This window comes from Bombina bombina, chromosome 4, assembly GCF_027579735.1.
Source record: "Bombina bombina isolate aBomBom1 chromosome 4, aBomBom1.pri, whole genome shotgun sequence".
NCBI classification, from domain to species: Eukaryota; Metazoa; Chordata; class Amphibia; order Anura; family Bombinatoridae; genus Bombina; species Bombina bombina.
The window spans coordinates 811,712,286-811,731,709 of NC_069502.1; the positions used below are offsets into that span (position 1 = coordinate 811,712,286).

General features: G+C 41.2%; 1 protein-coding gene across 1 annotated transcript; it reads right to left on the bottom strand.

Moving 5' to 3' along the window:
- Positions 1-2,332: 2,332 nt before the first annotated feature.
- On the bottom strand, positions 2,333-3,274 carry LOC128655615 (gastrula zinc finger protein XlCGF17.1-like; the record flags this gene model as incomplete). The annotated part of the gene is made up of 1 exon (XM_053709207.1): positions 2,333-3,274. A coding segment is annotated over one exon (852 nt), but the record flags the coding sequence as incomplete, so codon positions are not given.
- Between the last annotated feature and the right edge of the window lie 16,150 nt (positions 3,275-19,424).

A 19,424-nucleotide genomic window follows, 5' to 3' on the forward strand; every position in this document is an offset into this window, starting at 1 on the left:
ATCGCCTCTTCCAGAGACTCAAACCAGAATGCCGCTGCAGCCGTGACAGGCGCAATGCATGCAAGAGGCTGCAATATAAAACCCTGTTGAACAAACATTTTCTTAAGATAACCCTCCAATTTTTTATCCATTGGATCTGAGAAAGCACAGCTATACTCCACCAGGATAGTGGTACGCTTGGCTAACGTAGAAACTGCTCCCTCCACCTTAGGGACCGTCTGCCATAAGTCTTGTGTGGTGGCGTCTATAGGGAACATTTTTCTAAATATCGGGGGAGGGGAAAAAAGGCACACCGGGTCTATCCCACTCCTTACTGATAATTTCTGTAAGTCTTTTTGGTATAGGAAAAACGTCAGTACACACCGGTACCGCATAGTATCTATCCAACCTACACAATTTCTCTGGAATTGCCAACGTGTCGCAATCATTCAGAGCCGCTAATACCTCACCTAGTAACACACGGAGGTTCTCAAGCTTAAATTTAAAATTTGAAATTTCTGAATCCGGTCTCCCCGAATCAGAACCGTCACCGACAGAATGAAGCTCACCGTCCTCATGTTCTGCAAGTTGTGACGCAGTATCAGACATGGCTCTCGTGTCATCAGCGCGCTCTGTCCTTAACTCAGAGCTATCGCGTTTGCCCCTTAATTCGGGCATATTATATAATACTTCTTTCATAACATTAGCCATATCATGTAAAGTGATTTGTAAGGGCCTAGATGTACTAGGTGTCTCAATCCTACGCATCTCCCGAGCGGGAGACGCAGGTACTGACACGTGAGGAGAGTTAGGCGGCATAACTTCCCCCTCGTTGTCTGGTGATAGCTTCTTTATCGGTACAGATTGACTTTTATTCAAAGCAATATCAATACAATTGGTACACATCGATCTATTGGGCTCCACATTGGCTTTTGAACATGATGAACAAACAGTTTCCTCTGAATCAGACATGTTTAAAACAGACTTAGCAATGAAACTAACAAGCTTGGAAATCACTTTCAATAAGTTTTACAAGCAATATAAAAAACGCTGCAGCGCTTCAAAAATACAGATATAATTAAACAATTCTTAACAAGAAGTGTACTATTAGCAGAGGATTGCACCCATTAGCAAAAGGATGATTAACCCCTCGGTACCCAAAACGGATAAAACAGATATCAATTAAGATTTAACGCTTTTAATTACAGTCAGCACACTGTCACAGATCTGCTGTGACTGATTACCTCCCTCACAAATGAAATTTGCAGACCCCTGAGCTCTCTAGAGACGTCCTGGATCAAGGAGGAAGAAGCAGAAGACTGTGCAATAATTTTAACTGCGCAATAAGGCGCTAAAACAAGGGCCCTCCCACTCCAATCACAACAGTGGGAGCCCTGATATAACGGTTTCCATGCAGAAAAATATGTTAGCCATGTGGAAAAAATCATGCCCACAATTTATCACCAAAGTACCTCACAAAAAAACGAATAACATGCCAGTAAACGTTTTATTAAAAAAGAACATTTTTCAATGTCATGCAAAGCTATCACTAAGCCTGCTACCAGTCGCTACCACTGCAGAGAAGGCTTAAGTATAATTTCAGTGTTAACAGTATTTTCTCAGTCAAATTCTAGTCCCTAGAATATAACTCGACTGCGCATACATTTATCAGCCTGATACCAGTTGCTACCACTGCATTTAAGGCTGTACTTACATCATACGGTAACAGCAGTATTTTCTTAGTCAATTCCATTCCCAGAAAATAAAGTACCGCACATACCTCATTTGCGGAGGACCCCGCATGCTATTCCCAGTCTGAAGTTACCCCACTCCTCAGAATGTCGAGAACAGCCAGTGGATCTTAGTTACGCCTGCTAAGATCATAGATAGAAAACGCAGGCAGTTTCTTCTTACAAATACTGCCTGAGATAGAAAAACAGCACACTCCGGTGCCATTTAAAATAACAAACTTTTGATTGAAGAATAGTTAATAGATAATAGTTAAGTAAAAAACTCCAGCTCCTCTCGCGACCTCCTTCTTTGTTGAGGGTTGCAAGAGAATGACTGGATATGACATGTGAGGGGAGGAGCTATATAGCAGCTCTGCTTGGGTGATCCTCTTGCAACTTCCTGTTGGGAAGGAGAATATATCCCATAAGTAATGGATGACCCGTGGACTGAACACACTTAACAAGAGAAATAATTTGAAAACTTATTCTAAAAATGAAAACCATGATTTAAATCGGTCTTACTGACTAGTGATTTAAATCATGAGTTAAATCAATTTGATTTAAATCAAATCCACCCTGGGGTCACCTTATAAATGTTTAAGGTGCGGAAGGGACCTCAAACAGCTCCAAAACTGCATGCCCCAGGGGGTCACATGCAGTCATCATCAGCACTTGGTATTGAGTGTGTGACAACTATGTATCACCTTCTGCACTTAGGAGCTTAAACTCTGATATCTTTTAATATGAGTTTTCTGATGCCTCATAAGATGTGATTTCTGAGTAAAACATTTCCCACATTTAGAACATGAAAATGCTTTCTCTCCTGTATGAATTTTCTGATGCCTCATAAGATCGGATTTCTGAGTAAAACATTTTTCACAGTCAGAACATGAAAATGCTTTCTCTCCTGTATGAATTTTCTGATGCCTCATAAGATCGGATTTCTGAGTAAAACATTTTTCACAGTCAGAACATGAAAATGCTTTCTCCCCTGAATGAAATTTCTGATGGGTAATAAGATTTGATTTCGAAGTAAAACATTTTCCACAGTCAGAACATGAAAATGCTTTCTCGCCTGTATGAATTTTTTGATGCATGATAAAATATTGTTTCAGAGTAAAACATTTCCCACAGTCAAAACACGGAAATCCTTTTTCCCCTGTATGAATTTTCTGATGCGTAATAAGATTTGATTTCTGATTAAAACATTTCCCACAGTCAGAACATGAAAATCCTTTCTCTCCTGTATGAATTTTCTGATGCGTAATAAGATTTGATTTCCAAGTAAAACATTTCCCACAGTCAGAACATGAAAATCTTTTTTCTCCTGCATGAATTTTCTGATGAGCAACAAGATTTTTTTTATGGTTAAAACATTTCCCACATATAGTACAGGAAAATGTATTTTCTCCTGTATGAATTTTTAGATAGTTACACAGATGTGATTTCTTAAGAAAACATTTCCCACATACAGAACATAAATTTCCCACGGGACTTCTTTGATTTTGAAGATGATGTAAAGAAGCATCTGCACTCTGATCATGACTAGGATTATTGCAGTTTGTGAATTCACCTGTCAATAAGAAACACAATGGGAGTAATGTTATTAAATACATAATCATATTATAATGAGAAAGAACATATAAACTGTTCTGATTTAGTCAGCCCCCTACACTTATAGAAGACACTGTGACCACTAGGCCCTTTCCCTGCTTCCATGCTAAGGCTTAAAGGGACACTGAACCCAAAAATTTTCTTTCGTGATTCAGATGGAGCATGACATTTTAAACAACTTTCTAATTTACTCCTATTATCAAATTTTCTACATTCTCTTGGTATCTTTATTTGAAATGCAAGAATGTAAGTTTAGATGCCGGCTAATTTTTGATGAATAACCTGAGTTGATCTTGCTGATTGGTGGATACATTCATCCACCAATAAAAAAGTGCTGTCCAGAGTTCTAAACAAAAAGATTGATGCATTTTTTTTCAAATAAAGATAGCAGGAGAACTGAGAAAAATTGATAACAGGAGTAAATTAGAAAGTTGCTTAGAATTGCATGCTCTATCTGAATCACAAAAGAAAATATTTGGGTTCAGTGTCCCTTTAAGGGCAGTTTATTGGACATTAGGGACAATTTCTGAGAATTCACACTTAGTCAAAGACCAAACTAAATAGAAACTAATGTTGTTTTTCTACCTAATGTATCTAGTCCTTTTAAAATTGTGTCCACATAAACTTTAAGTAATATAAAGATAAGTTTATGGGTTGAAATAATTGTAACTACTGCTTGTTTGCTTGAAGTTAAAACAAGGATGACCCTAGAACAACAAAACAAAGAAAATGGCCCCAGGTAGTGTATTATATTTTATATATAAAATCTTCATCAGAGAAAAAACTCACTCACATGTCCACAATACCTTCTGGGATAATCAGCAGCTCTCAAATCAACTGTACTCATTTCAATTACCATTTAGATGATGAGGAGTAATTAGCTGAAAAAGCTTAAAGACCCCAATACAGCTAAACCAAAAGGATATAAACTTGTGACAAATCTCCTAAATAACATCAAACCACCACAATTAGTGAGTTAACTTTAAAAAGGCTAAGGACCTTTACATCACAGGAAAGAGGGTTAAGTTTAAAAACGCTTTAATTTGCTACATAAATGCTTATTGTTATGTCTTATTGTTTAATAATGTTGCATTTATGCCATAGATTCTTTATTGTATATAAAAAGTAATATATAATATGTAAAATAAACTATATTAGTGAACATACACATCACACAAGTACACTCACCTGTGCCCCTCAAGCACATCACACGTGTACACTCGCCTGTGCCTTGTGTGTGTGTGTGATGTGTATGTTCACTAATATGTACACACACCTGTGTCCTGTTTTCCACAGACCCGTCACACACACACTCACCTGTGCCATTTCTCAAACACATCTCACATGTACACTCAACTGTGCCATGCAACCCTCATATGTTGCACACATACACTCATCTGTGCCTTGTTTCCAATAGACATGTCACACAGAAACACATACATGTGCCCTACATCCATCTTAAGTATCACACGTACAGTCACATTTTTCTCAGACATGATACACACGAAAACTCACCTGTTCCCTACTTCCCAAAGACACGTCACACATATACACTCAACTGTGCCCTACTTCCCAAAGACATGTCACACACGTACACTCACCTGTGTAAAATTTAGAGAAAGTATGTAACGAGGATCTAGTGGCCGCCTTTGCAAATGTGCTCCACAGAAGCCTCGTTTTTAACGGCCCAGGACAAAGAAACATCCCTAGTTGAATGAGCCGTAATTCTCTCAGGAGGATGTTGTCCAGCTGTTTCATAAGCCAACCAAATGACACTCCTCAACCAAAAAGAAAGAGTAGTCGACGTGGCCTTCTGGCCCTTACGTTTGCCAGCAAACACTACAAAAAGGGCAGAAGATTGCCGAAAATCCTTAGTAGCCTGGAGAGAGAATTTTAGAGCACGAACTATGTCCAGGTTGTGTAACAGACGTTCTTTTTGAGAAGAAGGATTAGAACAGAACAATGGAATGGCAATTTCCTGATTGATATTGTGGTCTAAATCACCTTAGGAAGAAATCCCAACTTGGTACGAAGGACCGCCTTATCAGCATGGAAAATAAGAGAAGGAGGATCACACTGTAGAGCCGAAAGCTCTGAGACTCTACGAGCAGAAAAAAACATAATTTATGCTTACCTGATAAATTTATTTCTCTTGTGGTGTATCCAGTCCACGGATCATCCATTACTTGTGGGACATTCTCCTTCCCAACAGGAAGTTGCAAGAGGATCGCCCACAGCAGAGCTGCTATATAGCTCCTCCCCCAACTGCCATATCCAGTCATTCGACCGAAGACAAGCAGAGAAAGGAGAAACCATAGGGTGCAGTGGTGACTGTAGTTTAAAGTTAAAAAATACCTGCCTTAAAATGACAGGGCGGGCCGTGGACTGGATACACCACAAGAGAAATAAATTTATCAGGTAAGCATAAATTATGTTTTCTCTTGTAAGGTGTATCCAGTCCACGGATCATCCATTACTTGTGGGATACCAATACCAAAGCTAAAGTACACGGATGAAGGGAGGGACAAGGCAGGTACTTAAACGGAAGGTACCACTGTCTGTAAAACCTTTCTCCCAAAAATAGCCTCCGAAGAAGCAAAAGTATCAAATTTATAGAATTTTGAAAAGGTATGAAGCGAAGACCAAGTCGCCGCCTTGCAAATCTGTTCAACAGAAGCCTAATTTTTAAAGGCCCATGTGGAAGCCACAGCTCTAGTAGAATGAGCTGTAATCCTTTCAGGAGGCTGCTGGCCAGCAGTCTCATAAGCTAAGCGGATTATGCTTCTTAGCCAAAACAAAAGAGAGGTTGCCAAAGCCTTTTGGCCTCTCCTCTGTCCAGAGTAGACAACAAACAAAGCAGATGTTTGACGAAAATCTTTAGTAGCTTGTAAATAATACTTTAAAGCACGAACCACATCAAGATTGTGTAATAGACGTTCCTTCTTCGAAGAAGGATTAGGACACAATGATGGAACAACAATCTCCTGATTGATATTCTTATTAGATACCACCTCAGGTAAAAACCCAGGTTTGGTACGCAGAACTACCTTATCTGCATGGAAGATCAGATAAGGAGAATCACATTGTAAGGCAGATAACTCAGAAACGCTACGAGCCAAGGAAATAGCTACCAAAAAAAGAACTTTCCAAGATAAAAGTTTGATATCTATGGAATGAAGAGGTTCAAACGGAACCCCTTGAAGAACTTTAAGAACCAGATTTAAACTCCATGGCGGAACAACGGGTTTAAACACAGGCTTGATTCTAACTAAAGCCTGACAAAAAGCCTGAACGTCTGGAACATCTGCCAGATGCTTGTGCAAAAGAATAGACAGAGCAGAAATCTGTCCCTTTAAGGAACTAGCTGACAATCCTTTTTCCAATCCTTCTTGGAGAAAGGATAATATCCTGGGAATCCTGACTTTACTCCATGAGTAACCCTTGGATTTGCACCAATAAAGATATTTACGCCATATCTTATGATAGATTTTCCTGGTGACAGGCTTTCGTGCCTGAATTAAGGTATCAATGACTGACTCGGAGAAGCCACGCTTTGATAAGATCAAGCGTTCAATCTCCAGGCAGTCAGTCTCAGAGAAATTAGATTTGGATGGTTAAAAGGACCCTGAAGTAGAAGGTCCTGTCTCAGCGGCAGAGTCCATGGTGGAAAGGATGACATGTCCACCAGATCTGCATACCAAGTCCTGCGTGGCCACGCAGGTGCTATCAAGATCACCGATGCTCTCTCCTGCTTGATTTTGGCAATCAGACGAGGGAGCAGAGGAAACTGTGGAAACACATAAGCCAGGTTGAAAGACCAAGGTGCTGCTAGAGCATCTATCAGCGTCGCCTTGGGATCCCTGGACCTGGATCCGTAACAAGGAAGTTTGGCGTTCTGGCGAGACGCCATGAGATCCAGTTCTGGTTTGCCCCAACAACGAATCAATTGTGCAAACACCTCCGGATGGAGTTCCCACTCCCCCGGATGAAAAGTCTGACGACTTAGAAAATCCGCCTCCCAGTTCTCTACACCTGGGATATGGATAGCTGATAGGTGGCAAGAGTGAATCTCTGCCCAGCGAATTATCTTTGAGACTTCTAACATCGCTAGGGAACTCCTTGTTCCCCCTTGATGATTGATGTAAGCCACAGTCGTGATGTTGTCCGACTGAAATCTGATGAACCTTGTTGCTAGCTGAGGCCAAGCCTGAAGAGCATTGAATATCGCTCTTAGTTCCAGAATGTTTATTGGGAGGAGTGTCCCCTCCTGAGTCCATGATCCCTGAGCCTTCAGGGAGTTCCAGACTGCCCCCCAGCCTAGAAGGCTGGTATCTGTCGTTACAATTGTCCAATCTGGCCTGCGAAAGGTCATACCTTTGGACAGATGGACCCGAGATAGCCACCAGAGAAGAGAATCCCTGGTCTCTTGATCCAGATTTAGTAGAGGGGATACATTTGTGTAATCCCCATTCCACTGACTGAGCATGTAGAGTTGCAGCGGTCTGAGATGTAGGCGTGCAAACGGCACTATGCCCATTGCCGCTACCATTAAGCCGATTACTTCCATACACTGAGCCACCGAAGGGCGAGAAGTGGAATAAAGAACACGGCAGGAATTTAGAAGTTTTGATAACCTGGACTCTGTCAGGTAAATCCTCATTTCTACAGAATCTATTAGAGTTCCCAGAAAGGAGACTCTTGTGAGAGGGGATAGAGAACTCTTTTCTTCGTTCACCTTCCACCCATGCGACCTCAGAAATGCCAGAACTATGACCGTGTGAGACTTGGCAATTTGGAAATTTGACGCCTGTATCAGGATGTCGTCTAAATAAGGGGCCACTGCTATGCCCCGTGGTCTTAGGACCGCCAGAAGTGACCCCAGAACCTTCGTAAAGATTCTTGGAGCTGTAGCTGACCCAAAGGGAAGAGCTACAAACTGGTAATGCCTGTCTAGGAAGGCAAACCTGAGAAACCGATGATGATCTTTGTGTATCGGAATGTTAAGATAAGCATCCTTTAAATCCACTGTAGTCATGTATTGACCCTCCTGGATCATAGGTAGGATGGTACGAATAGTCTCCATGTTGAATGATGGGACTCTGAGGAATTTGTTTAAGATCTTGAGATCTAAAATAGGTCTGAAGGTTCCCTCTTTTTTGGGAACCACAAACAGATTTGAGTAAAAACCCTGTCCCTGTTCCTCCTTTGGAACTGGATGGATCACTCCCATAACTAGGAGGTCTTGAACACAGTGTAAGAATGCCTCTCTCTTTATCTGGTTTGCAGATAATTGTGAAAGGTGAAATCTCCCTTTTGGAGGAGAAGCTTTGAAGTCCAGAAGATATCCCTGGGATACAATTTCCAACGCCCAGGGATCCTGGACATCTCTTGCCCAAGTCTGGGCGAAGTCTGCCCCCTACTAGATCCGTTACCGGATAGGGGGCTGATCCTTCATGCTGTCTTAGAGGCAGCAGGCTTTTTGGCCTGCTTACCTTTGTTCCAGGTCTGGTTAGGCCTCCAGACCGACTTGGACTGGGCAAAAGTTCCCTCTTGTTTTGCATTAGAGGAAGTTGATGCCGCACTCGCCTTGAAGTTTTGAAAGGCAAGAAAATTAGTCTGTTTGGCCCTTGATTTGGACATATCCTGAGGAAGGGCATGACCTTTTCCTCCAGTGATATCAGAAATGATCTCCTTCAAACCAGGCCCGAATAGGGTTTGCCCCTTGAAGGGAATGTTAAGCAGCTTAGACTTTGAAGTAACGTCAGCTGACCATGATTTAAGCCATAGCGCCCTGCGCGCCTGAATAGCAAAACCAGAATTCTTAGCCGTTAGTTTAGTCAAATGAACAATGGCATCAGAAACCAAAGAATTGGCTAGCTTAAGTGCTCTAAGCTTGTCAAGTATGTCATCCAATGGGGTCTCTACCTGTAAAGCCTCTTCCAGAGACTCAAACCAGAAAGCCGCAGCAGCAGTGACTGGGGCAATGCATGCAAGGGGCTGTAGAATAAAACCTTGTTGAATAAACATTTTCTTAAGGTAACCCTCTAACTTTTTATCCATTGGATCTGAGAAAGCACAACTGTCCTCGACAGGGATAGTAGTACGCTTAGCTAGGGTAGAAACTGCTCCCTCCACCTTAGGGACTGTTGCCATAAGTCCCGTGTGGTGGCATCTATTGGAAACATTTTCTTAAAAATAGGAGGGGGAGAGAACGGCACACCTGGTCTATCCCATTCCTTAGTAATAATTTCTGTAAACCTTTTAGGTATTGGAAAAACATCAGTGCACACCGGTACTGCATAGTATTTATCAAATCTACACAATTTCTCTGGCACTGCAATTGTATCACAGTCATTCAGAGCAGCTAAAACCTCCCTTTGCAATACGCGGAGGTGTTCAAGCTTAAATTTAAATGTAGACATATCAGAATCAGGTTCAATCCTCTTCCCTGAGTCAGAAACATCACCCACAGAAAGAAGCTCTCCTTCCTCAGCTTCTGCATATTGTGAGGGGGTATCAGACATAGCTCTTAAAGCGTCAGTATGCTCCGTATTTCTTCTAACTCCAGAGCTGTCTCGCTTTCCTCTAAACCCAGGTAGTCTGGATAATACCGCTGACAGTGTATTATCCATGACCATGTCTTGTAAAGTAAACGCTATGGGCGCACTAGATGTACTTGGCGCCATTAGAGCGTGAGTCCCTTGAGCGGGAGTCAAAGGGTCTGACACGTGGGGCGAGTTAGTCGGCATAACTTCCCCCTCGTCAGATTCCTCTGGTGATAAATTTTTTAAAGACAGAATATGATCTTTATTACTTAAAGTGAAATCAGTACATTTGGTACACATTCTAAGAGGGGGTTCCACCATGGCTTCTAAACATAATGAACAAGGAGTTACCTCTATGTCAGACATGTTTAAACAGACTAGCAATGAGACCAGCAAGCTTGGAAAACACTTTAAATCAAGTTAACAAGCAAAAAATAAAAACAGTACTGTGCCTTTAAGAGAAACAAATTTTGTCAGAATTTGGAAAACAGTGAAAAAAAGCAGTAAATCAAACAAATTTTTTTACAGTGTGTATAATAAGCTAACAGAGCATTGCACCCACTTGCAAATGGATGATTAACCCCTTAGTTCAAAAAATGGATCTATCGATATAGACGTTTTTTAACAGTCACAACAAACTGCCACAGCTCTGCTGTGGCCCTACCTTCCCAAACAAACGACTTTGGAAAGCCTAAGAGCCCTTTAGAGAGGTCCTATAGCATTCAGGGGACTCCTGGAGGAAGCTGGATGTCTCAGTCTGTAAAAGTTACTGTGCAATAAAGCGCTAAATTAGGCCCCTCCCACTCATGTTAAAACAGTGGAGAGCCTCAGGAAACTGTTTCTAGGCAAATTTAAGCCAGCCATGTGGAAAAAAACTAGGCCCCAATAAAGTTTTATCACCAAGGCATATATAAAAACGCTTAAACATTCCAGCAAACGTTTTATATTGCAAATCTATTAGAGTATTACCTCTGAAAGTAAGCATGATACCAGTCGCTATTAAATCACTGTATTCAGGCTTACCTTACATAAATCTGGTATCAGCAGCATTTTCTAGCATTTACATCTCTAGAAACATTTTTTAACTGCACATACCTCATAGCAGGATACCATGCACGCCATTCCCCAGCTGAAGTTACCTCTCTCTTCAGTTATGTGTGAAAACAGCAATGGATCTTAGTTACAACCTGCTAAGATCATAGAAATCACAGGCAGATTCTTCTTCTATTTTCTGCCTGTGACAAAATAGTACAACTCCGGTACCATTTAAAAATAAACTTTTGATTGAAGAAAAAAAACAACTACGTTTCACCACTACTCTCTTACTACCTCCATGCTTGTCGAGAGTTGCAAGAGAATGACTGGATATGGCAGTTGGGGGAGGAGCTATATAGCAGCTCTGCTGTGGGTGATCCTCTTGCAACTTCTTGTTGGGAAGGAGAATATCCCACAAGTAATGGATGATCCGTGGACTGGATACACCTTACAAGAGAAATAGATAGTAAAAACAAAACTTTCCAAGACAACAACGTAATACCAACAGAATGCATAGGCTCAAACGGAGCCTGTTGCAGAACCCGAAGAACAAGATTAAGGCTCCAAGGAGGAGCAACAGGTTTAAACGCAGGCCTGATTCTGACCAGGGTCTGAACAAAGGACTGAACATCTGGTAAGTTGGCCAAATGTTTATGCAACAGGACAGAAAGGTAAGAAATCTTACCCTTCAGGGAACTGACTAATAAACCCTTCTCCAGACACTCCTGGAGAAAAGACGCAATACGGGGAACTCTCACTTTACGCCAAGAAAAACCTTGAGATTCGCACCAGTAAAGGTACGTGTGGCAAACCTTATGGTATATCTTGCGAGTTAATGGCTTACAAGCCTGGGTCAAGGTGTCAATAACCTTTTCAGAAAAACCTTGTCTAGACAAGACTAGGCATTCAATCTCCAAGCTGTCAGCTGCAGATAATCTAGATTTGGATGTAGAAAAGGACCCTGAAGTAGAAGATCCTTCCTCAGTGGTAATTTCCACAGGGGAGAGGATAACATCTTCACCAAGTCTGCAAACCAAATTCTGCAAGGCCAAGCTGGAGTAATTAGAATCACTAAAGCCTGCTCCTGTTTGATACAGGCAATTACCTGAGGAAGGAGGGCAAACAGTGGGAACAATTAAATCAGACCGAAATCCCATGGAACTGCTAGAGCATCCACCAGAACTGCTTGAGGATCCCTTGATCTGGATCCGTATCTGGGAAGCTTGGTGTTTAGACAAGACGCCATCAGATCCAACTCTGGAACCCCCACCTGACGGTTATCATTGAGAATACATCCGGAAGAAAGGCCCACTCCCCAGGGTGAAACGTCTGCCTGCACAGGAAATCTGCTTCCCAGATGTCCACACCTGGGATGGGAATGGCAGAAATGTGGCAGTTATGAGACTCTGCCCACCGAAGGATGCGAGGCACCACCTTCATCGCTAAGGAACTCCTCGTTCCTCCCTGATGGTTGATATAAGCCACTGATGTGATGTTGTCCCATTGAAATCTGATAAACCGGACCGAACTCAGTTGAGTCCAGATTCCCTGACCTCTAAGGGACCCCAAACTGCTCCCCAGCTGGAAAAGCTGGCATCTGTAGTCACAATCTCCCAGGATGGTTTCTAGAAGCATGTGCCTTGAGACAGATGGTTCTGAGAGAGCCACCAGGACAGAGTCGCTCGTCAGGTTGTCTAGGACTATCCTCAGAGACGTCCGAGTGGTCTCCGTTCCACTGTCTGAGCATGCATATTGTCCAGGTATAGCGCCACTGCAATTCCTTGAGATCTGGCCACTGCCAAAAGAGCCCTAGAACCTTCATATATATTTGGGGAGCTGTGGCTAGGTCGAAAGACAGGGCTATAAATTGGAAATGTTTGTCCAGGAAGGCAAACCATAGGAATTGGAAATGATCTTTGTGGATAGGAACATGGAGGTAAGCGTCCTTCAGGTCTATGGTGGTCATGTACTGATCCTCCTGAACTAAAGGGAGAATAGAACAAACAGTCTCCATTTTGAAGGACAGAACCATGAAAAATTTGTTGAGGCACTTCAGATCTAGAATAGGTCGAAAGGTTTCCTCTTTCTTGGGAACCACAATAAGATTGGAATAAAATCCTCTACCCTATTTTGCCAGAGGAACAGGAACGATCAATCCTACAGAAGAGAGATCCCTGACGCAGTTTAAGAATGCCTCTCTCTTTTCCTGGTTGCTGATAAACTTGACAGGAGAAATCTGCCTCTCGGAGAACGAGATTTGAATCCTATCTTGTATCCCTGAGAGAAAACCACCACCACCGCTCAAGGATCTGGAAACATTGCGAATCCAGGCCTCTTGAAAACAAGAGATTCTGCCCCTTACTTGATCCAATCTCGGATCGGGCACCCCCTTCATGCTGATTTGTTCTCAGAAGAAGGCTTCTTGGACTGCTTGTTCTTATTTTAGCACCCTTTAAAAAAACCACATGGGCATTGTGAAATGTACGTTGGGTTTATTTATCAGTGAAGTCACAGTGAGAGGGAGTTACATTGTATCAGTTTGACTCTTTCGATACATTACTTACCAATAGTCTCAATCCGGAGCCATCCTGCTTCTAAGAACTTGATACTTTGTATGGAATAGTATGTATATACTTTACCCTTGAGTGACTTCACACTGACACATATATTTTATAAATTTAATGTATGGTTTTATTAAAATTTTGCTATTTTACCAAGTGTTCTTGTATCGTTGAAAAAGCTTGGTGGCTTATACCGAGACTGCAATTCATCTAGAACTGTGTATCAGCTCCTTAAAGTGTGATTATACACATTTGCCACAACATTTTGAGCGGTGTGTTTACGGTATCACACTATTATTTTATTTATTTTCTGAGTACCTATATACAGATATATCGGATCTCCAGCGCTTCTCTCTTTTTATTTATGCAAATTATGACACTTGGGGAAGTCTCCCTATGTGTGATGCGGGAATCCAGACACCCTTTGCTCAGTGTGCCTAGAGGGACATGGCTGCACCTCACTGACGAGGCCCACAATAGGCCGAAACGTAAGTCTGGGGTTTTGCCGTTTCTCTCGTTCAGAGAGGGATTGCCTGGTATTTCGGGGCTGGACTGTACTGTGAAGTCAGGATCAGACTGATATGCTTCAGGAAAGTTCTTCTCTGTGAAAGGCACATGTTGAGCAAAAAGAGGCTGCTTCTTGGGTGGTAACTAGCCATAGAACTAGCTATTATGCTATTGTTCGTTCTCAGGTTGAGTGCTTCTCTCTTTTTATTTATGTTAAATCTAAACTAACCTCCTCTGAGTCTATGGTACTAATAGCAGTAGATTCTGATTCAGAGACTTCTCCGTCACAGGTAGCTGAAGAATTTTTATCCTCAGAAAGTTGAGATAAAACTGACACATGCCGACTTGGCTTTTGACGATATACCTGACTTAGAGGAAATATTTTTAGATTTTCTTTTCCGCTTACCTGAAATAGGTAAAGCACTCAAAGCTGCAGAAACAGCTGAGGTAAGCTGCACAGCAAAATCACCTGGTAACAATACACTCCCAGGTGCAAACTGAGTAGAACCACAGGGCACTGCTTGTGTAATTGCCAGGGACGGGGACTGAGGAGAAAGTTGAGGCATGTCAAGGGCAATAAAATCCTGAGAGGCAGAGGGCTTAGAAGGGTTAATTTTTTGAGAAATTGCAGAATCCTTATTTTTAGATTGCAACATATTTGTCCAACATGTAGAGCAAAATTGTATAGGAGGAATCATTTGGGCCTCTAGACATTATAAACATTTGTCAAAATCTAAAGTTAAGTCTTTATCTTTTTCCATAGTTAAAAAATAAAATAAAAATATATAAACAATAAACCAAATAAAGGAATTAGCCACTCAGTAAATATATATAACAGCCGCAACTCTTACAGCTAAAAGAGAAGCGTTATGCTATAGAGCTAGAAAGGCTCCTCTATCCACAAGCCGTTGCTGAACCGTCTTACCACTTCATGAATCCTGACCAGATCGATAATACGTTGAGACTGATCGATATCAGGACACCCTCAGAGGTGATAGTCCAAATTCACAAACAGCCCGGCTCTCAAAGAGACATGAGACACCACTGCTTCAGCCTCAGATGAGCCGCTTCCGTTAGAGGAAAGAGACACATGGTCACATGAACAAAAGGCAAAAACTACTATGACACCAAAGAAAGCGCGCAAATAGCGCTGCACTGAAAAACTGATAGGTAAGTAAAATTATCCTCCTGGAACGAATAGTACAAAATGAGCACTATCTTATATGTCCCCAATAAAAAATAAAAAGCCTCTTCACAACAAGCCTCCTTATGAAGACAGACTAAGTCCCAAAAACATTGTTAAACTTAACAGTGCCCCGCATACACTGCCCAAACTAAATCCCAAAAGTGAAGAGATTTATGCTAAAGTCCCTGGGCTCCATTATATTTAAAGAAGGGGATTAACTAATATGCTTGAGCCTTCTCACCTAGAAGGAATAAGCACTTACCTTAGGAGCTCCAGCTGCAGGGGAGGAACAGCATCTCAGGTTTTACAGATCCAGGCGACTTCTAGCAGGGACCTGAAGAGAAAGAAAAAGCAGAGTAACCAACCCTGGTTTTTCATAAAGGGGTTAGCATAAATTGTTAGAGGAGAAACAAGGACTACCCTGCTGACGTCCAACAGCTAATAGCCACCACAACTCTTACGCAAGAGGATCACATGGACACAGCAATACCCCAATCCATGTTTGCAGGGAAACTACCCATTAAATGACTAAAACTTAATTTTCTTCAGAGCACCATCTTGGCACACCTCCTGGATATACGAAGGCAAAGAATGACTGGGCGATTATGGGAAGTGGGAGGGATACTTGAATCTCTGCTGGGGTGTTCTTTGCCTCCTCCTGGTGGCCAGGAGTTGAATTCTCACTAGTAATTAAAATGGATTTGTGGACTCTCCATGCCATTAGAAATAAATAAATATAATGAGCAAGCTTCCCTTCTGGTCTTTCACATTCTTTAACTCACAATATACAGACAGAACATACAGATGAGCAGCTTAAAAGATAACAGCGCTGTGAGATTTATTTTATGCTCCTACAAAGTGCTACCAGTGCATCCGTAACTGATTAGGTCACAATGATTATACTCTGGCAGATATAAATGACAGCAGCTTTATAAGGTCTCCCTGCTTAATGTTGTTATATGATCAGGACTGATAGAAACAAACACTAGAAATGTGACAACAGTCAGTGAGTATCAGGCTATATTGTACTGTGACACTGAGTGTCTGATTAAGGTGACACCCTGCCCAGTGATATAATGTACAGTACTTACAGACAACAAACTACAACAGCCAGGCAATACTTCATAAACAGAAGACACGTCATGCATGCACATTTTCCTGCACTGCCGCTGTAACACATTTCCTGCATTCCAGCTGACACGTTACATTCAGATCTTCGGTTTTAACATCTACAGCAGTATTTAATGTTGTATGTCAGAACATTTAGGGCCAGATTACAAGTGGAGGACTAAATATCTATTTCGCAAAAGCGATATTTGCACTTCACTGAGTGATACCAGTGCACGCTAATGTGCACTGGTATTACAAGTTGAGCACTATGGGGCTCACGAGAGCGCACTTCCATAGGCTCCAGTGGGAGCCTCGTTCTCATGGTGTGAGATACAGCTTGAGAAACTAGTGCAGTGGGGTAAGTCGTGTAGCGATGGCAGCAAATTGTAAATATATATTGCCTAGATTACAAGTTTTGCGCTATAGAGGGTACGAAACGAACGCAACAAAAGTTGCGTTATTTCACCCTCCATAGTGCTGCCATTACAAGTTTATGAAAAGCCTCTTTGTGTGTGCGATATGGTGGCGATAAGCTCCATACTGCACAAAATCCAAGGGCTGCTTTGACGTGCTCATGCTCGCTTTCCCCCCATAAACATCAATGGGGAGAGAGTGTTAGAAAAAAAAACTAACACCTGAAGTGCAGAATGGCGATCGCCGTAACGCAACCCCATTGATGTCTATGGGGAAAAAAAGTTACGCTAAAACCTAACACCCTAACATAAACCCCAAGTCTAAACACCCCTAATCCACTGCCCCCAACATCGCTAAAGCCTAAATAAAGTTATTAACCCCTATTCTGCCACTCCCGACATCGCTGCCACTAATAAAAGCTATTTACCCCTAATTCCGCCGCTCCCCAACAACGCCACCACTATAATAAATTTATTAACCCCCAAACCTCTGGCCTCCCACATCACCTCCACTAAATAAACCTATTAACCCCTAAACCGCCAGCCCCCCTCATCGCAAAAAAAACTAAATTAAACTATTAACCCTTAAACCTAACAACCCCCTGACTTTATATTAAAATTACAATATCCCTATCTTAAAATAAATAAAAACTTACCTGTGAAATTAAAAAAACTAAGCTTAAACTATAAATTAACCTAACAACTATAATACTAAACTATTATACTAAAATTAAAATAAATACCAATTATAAAAACTAAATAACACTTTATTGTAGTGGCGGGGATGTGGGCGGGTGGCAGATTAGGGCTTAATACGTTTTAAATAGTGTTTGCGATGAGGGACGGTGGCGGTTTAGGGGTTAATAGGTAGTTTATGGGTGTTAGTGTACTTTGTAACAGTTTAGTTATGAGTTTTGTGAAACATTTTTGTAGCGCAAAACTCATAACTACTGGTTTCAGGTGGTGGTAACGGCAGCATTTTAGCCTCACCGCATAACCTGTAATACCGGCGCTTTGGAAATCCCACACAAAAACGTAATTTTTTTAAACCTAAAATGCTTGCAGTATAGCTATACCGACACGACTCGTAATGGCTGCGTTACTGTTTTTACGCTGAAAGTGCCATTTTTTTCAGCATTACCACCGTAACGCAAAACTCGTAATCAAGCCATTCATTTTTTGTATTTTGGGGGCATTTGGTGGACATTTATAAAATTAAGCAGAGATCTAATCTCTGGTTAATTTTATAAGCACTAATTGCTACCACGAGCTTGCAGTAGTAATAACCAATCACTTGTAATGTCTGCTTATTTATCGCACGCAAGCAAAAATTAGCGCTCCACTTCAAATCTAGCCCTTAACAGAGACAATATTTCATGGTTTAGAATTTTACATCACCCTAAAAGCAATTCATGCTTAACATAGCAATGGGTACTATAATTTCCATACACTTAATACAGAGCATATTGAAATAGATTAACATAACATTTTTTATTTTTATAAAAGATTTGAAAATTCAGATGTTAAGTTAAATATTTGAAATATACAGCAAATTTGAAAGCATGAGTATGAAATATACACACCCTAAAACATATTTCAGAACTTAAAATTACATATTTGTAATAATAATCTGTAGATTAGATAATGTTCCCCTACAGTCATCAATTCAAAAGGATAATTATATTGCAAAGTACCAGTTGCTAATGTATTCCTATATTAATTCATATATTTATTAAGCGCCAATATGACTGAATTCACAATAAATCAGATTTTTCAGAATACAATTTGATGAACTAGAGGGTGAGCGAGAAAGGAAGAGAGGGTGTGTGTGTATCATTTACATAAAGCAGAGGGTGAGAGAGAAGAAAGGGCATGTGTGTGTACTATTCACATACACCAGAGGGTGAGAGAGAAGAGAGGGCATGTGTGTGTACTATTCACAAAAAGCAGAGGGTGAGAAAGAAGAAAGGGCATGTGTGCATACTATTCACATAAAGCAGAGGGTGAGAGAGAAGAGAGGGCATGTGTGTGTAATATTCACATAAAGCAGAGGGTGAGAGAGAAGAGAGGGCATGTGTGTGTACTATTCACATAAATCAGAGGGTGAGAGAGAAGAGAGGGCATGTGTGTGTACTATTCACATAAACCAGAGGGTGAGAGAGAAGAGATGGCATGTGTGTGTAATATTCACATAAAGCAGAGGGTGAGAGAATAGAGGGCATGTGTGTGTACTATTAACATAAAGCAGAGGGTGAGAGAGAACAGAGGGCATGTGTGTGTAATATTCACATAAAGCAGAGGGTGAGAGAGAACAGAGGGCATGTGCATGTACTATTCACATAAAGCAGAGGGTGAGAGAGAAGAGAGGGCATGTGTAAGTACTATTCACATAAAGCAGAGGGTGAGAGAGAACAGAGGGCATGTGTGTGTAATATTCACATAAAGCAGAGGGTGAGAGAGAACAGAGGGCATGTGTATGTGCTATTCACATAAAGCAGAGGGTGAGAGAGAAGGGAAGGTATATTTATGAACCAAATAGATTTTATCATTGCAACCTGTCTGTACTGAGGCTCATCATTTTTATAGGGTGAAATAATATCAGAATCATTTTTTTTTAAAGTGTGAAGCTTATACCATAGATCACTCACTTGCAGAGACATCTGATGGCTGAATATTCTGTACAAGTTCTTGTGCTCCTGTGTCTAGATTTTCATCACTGTGACCTGTTAGTTCTAATAGAGAAT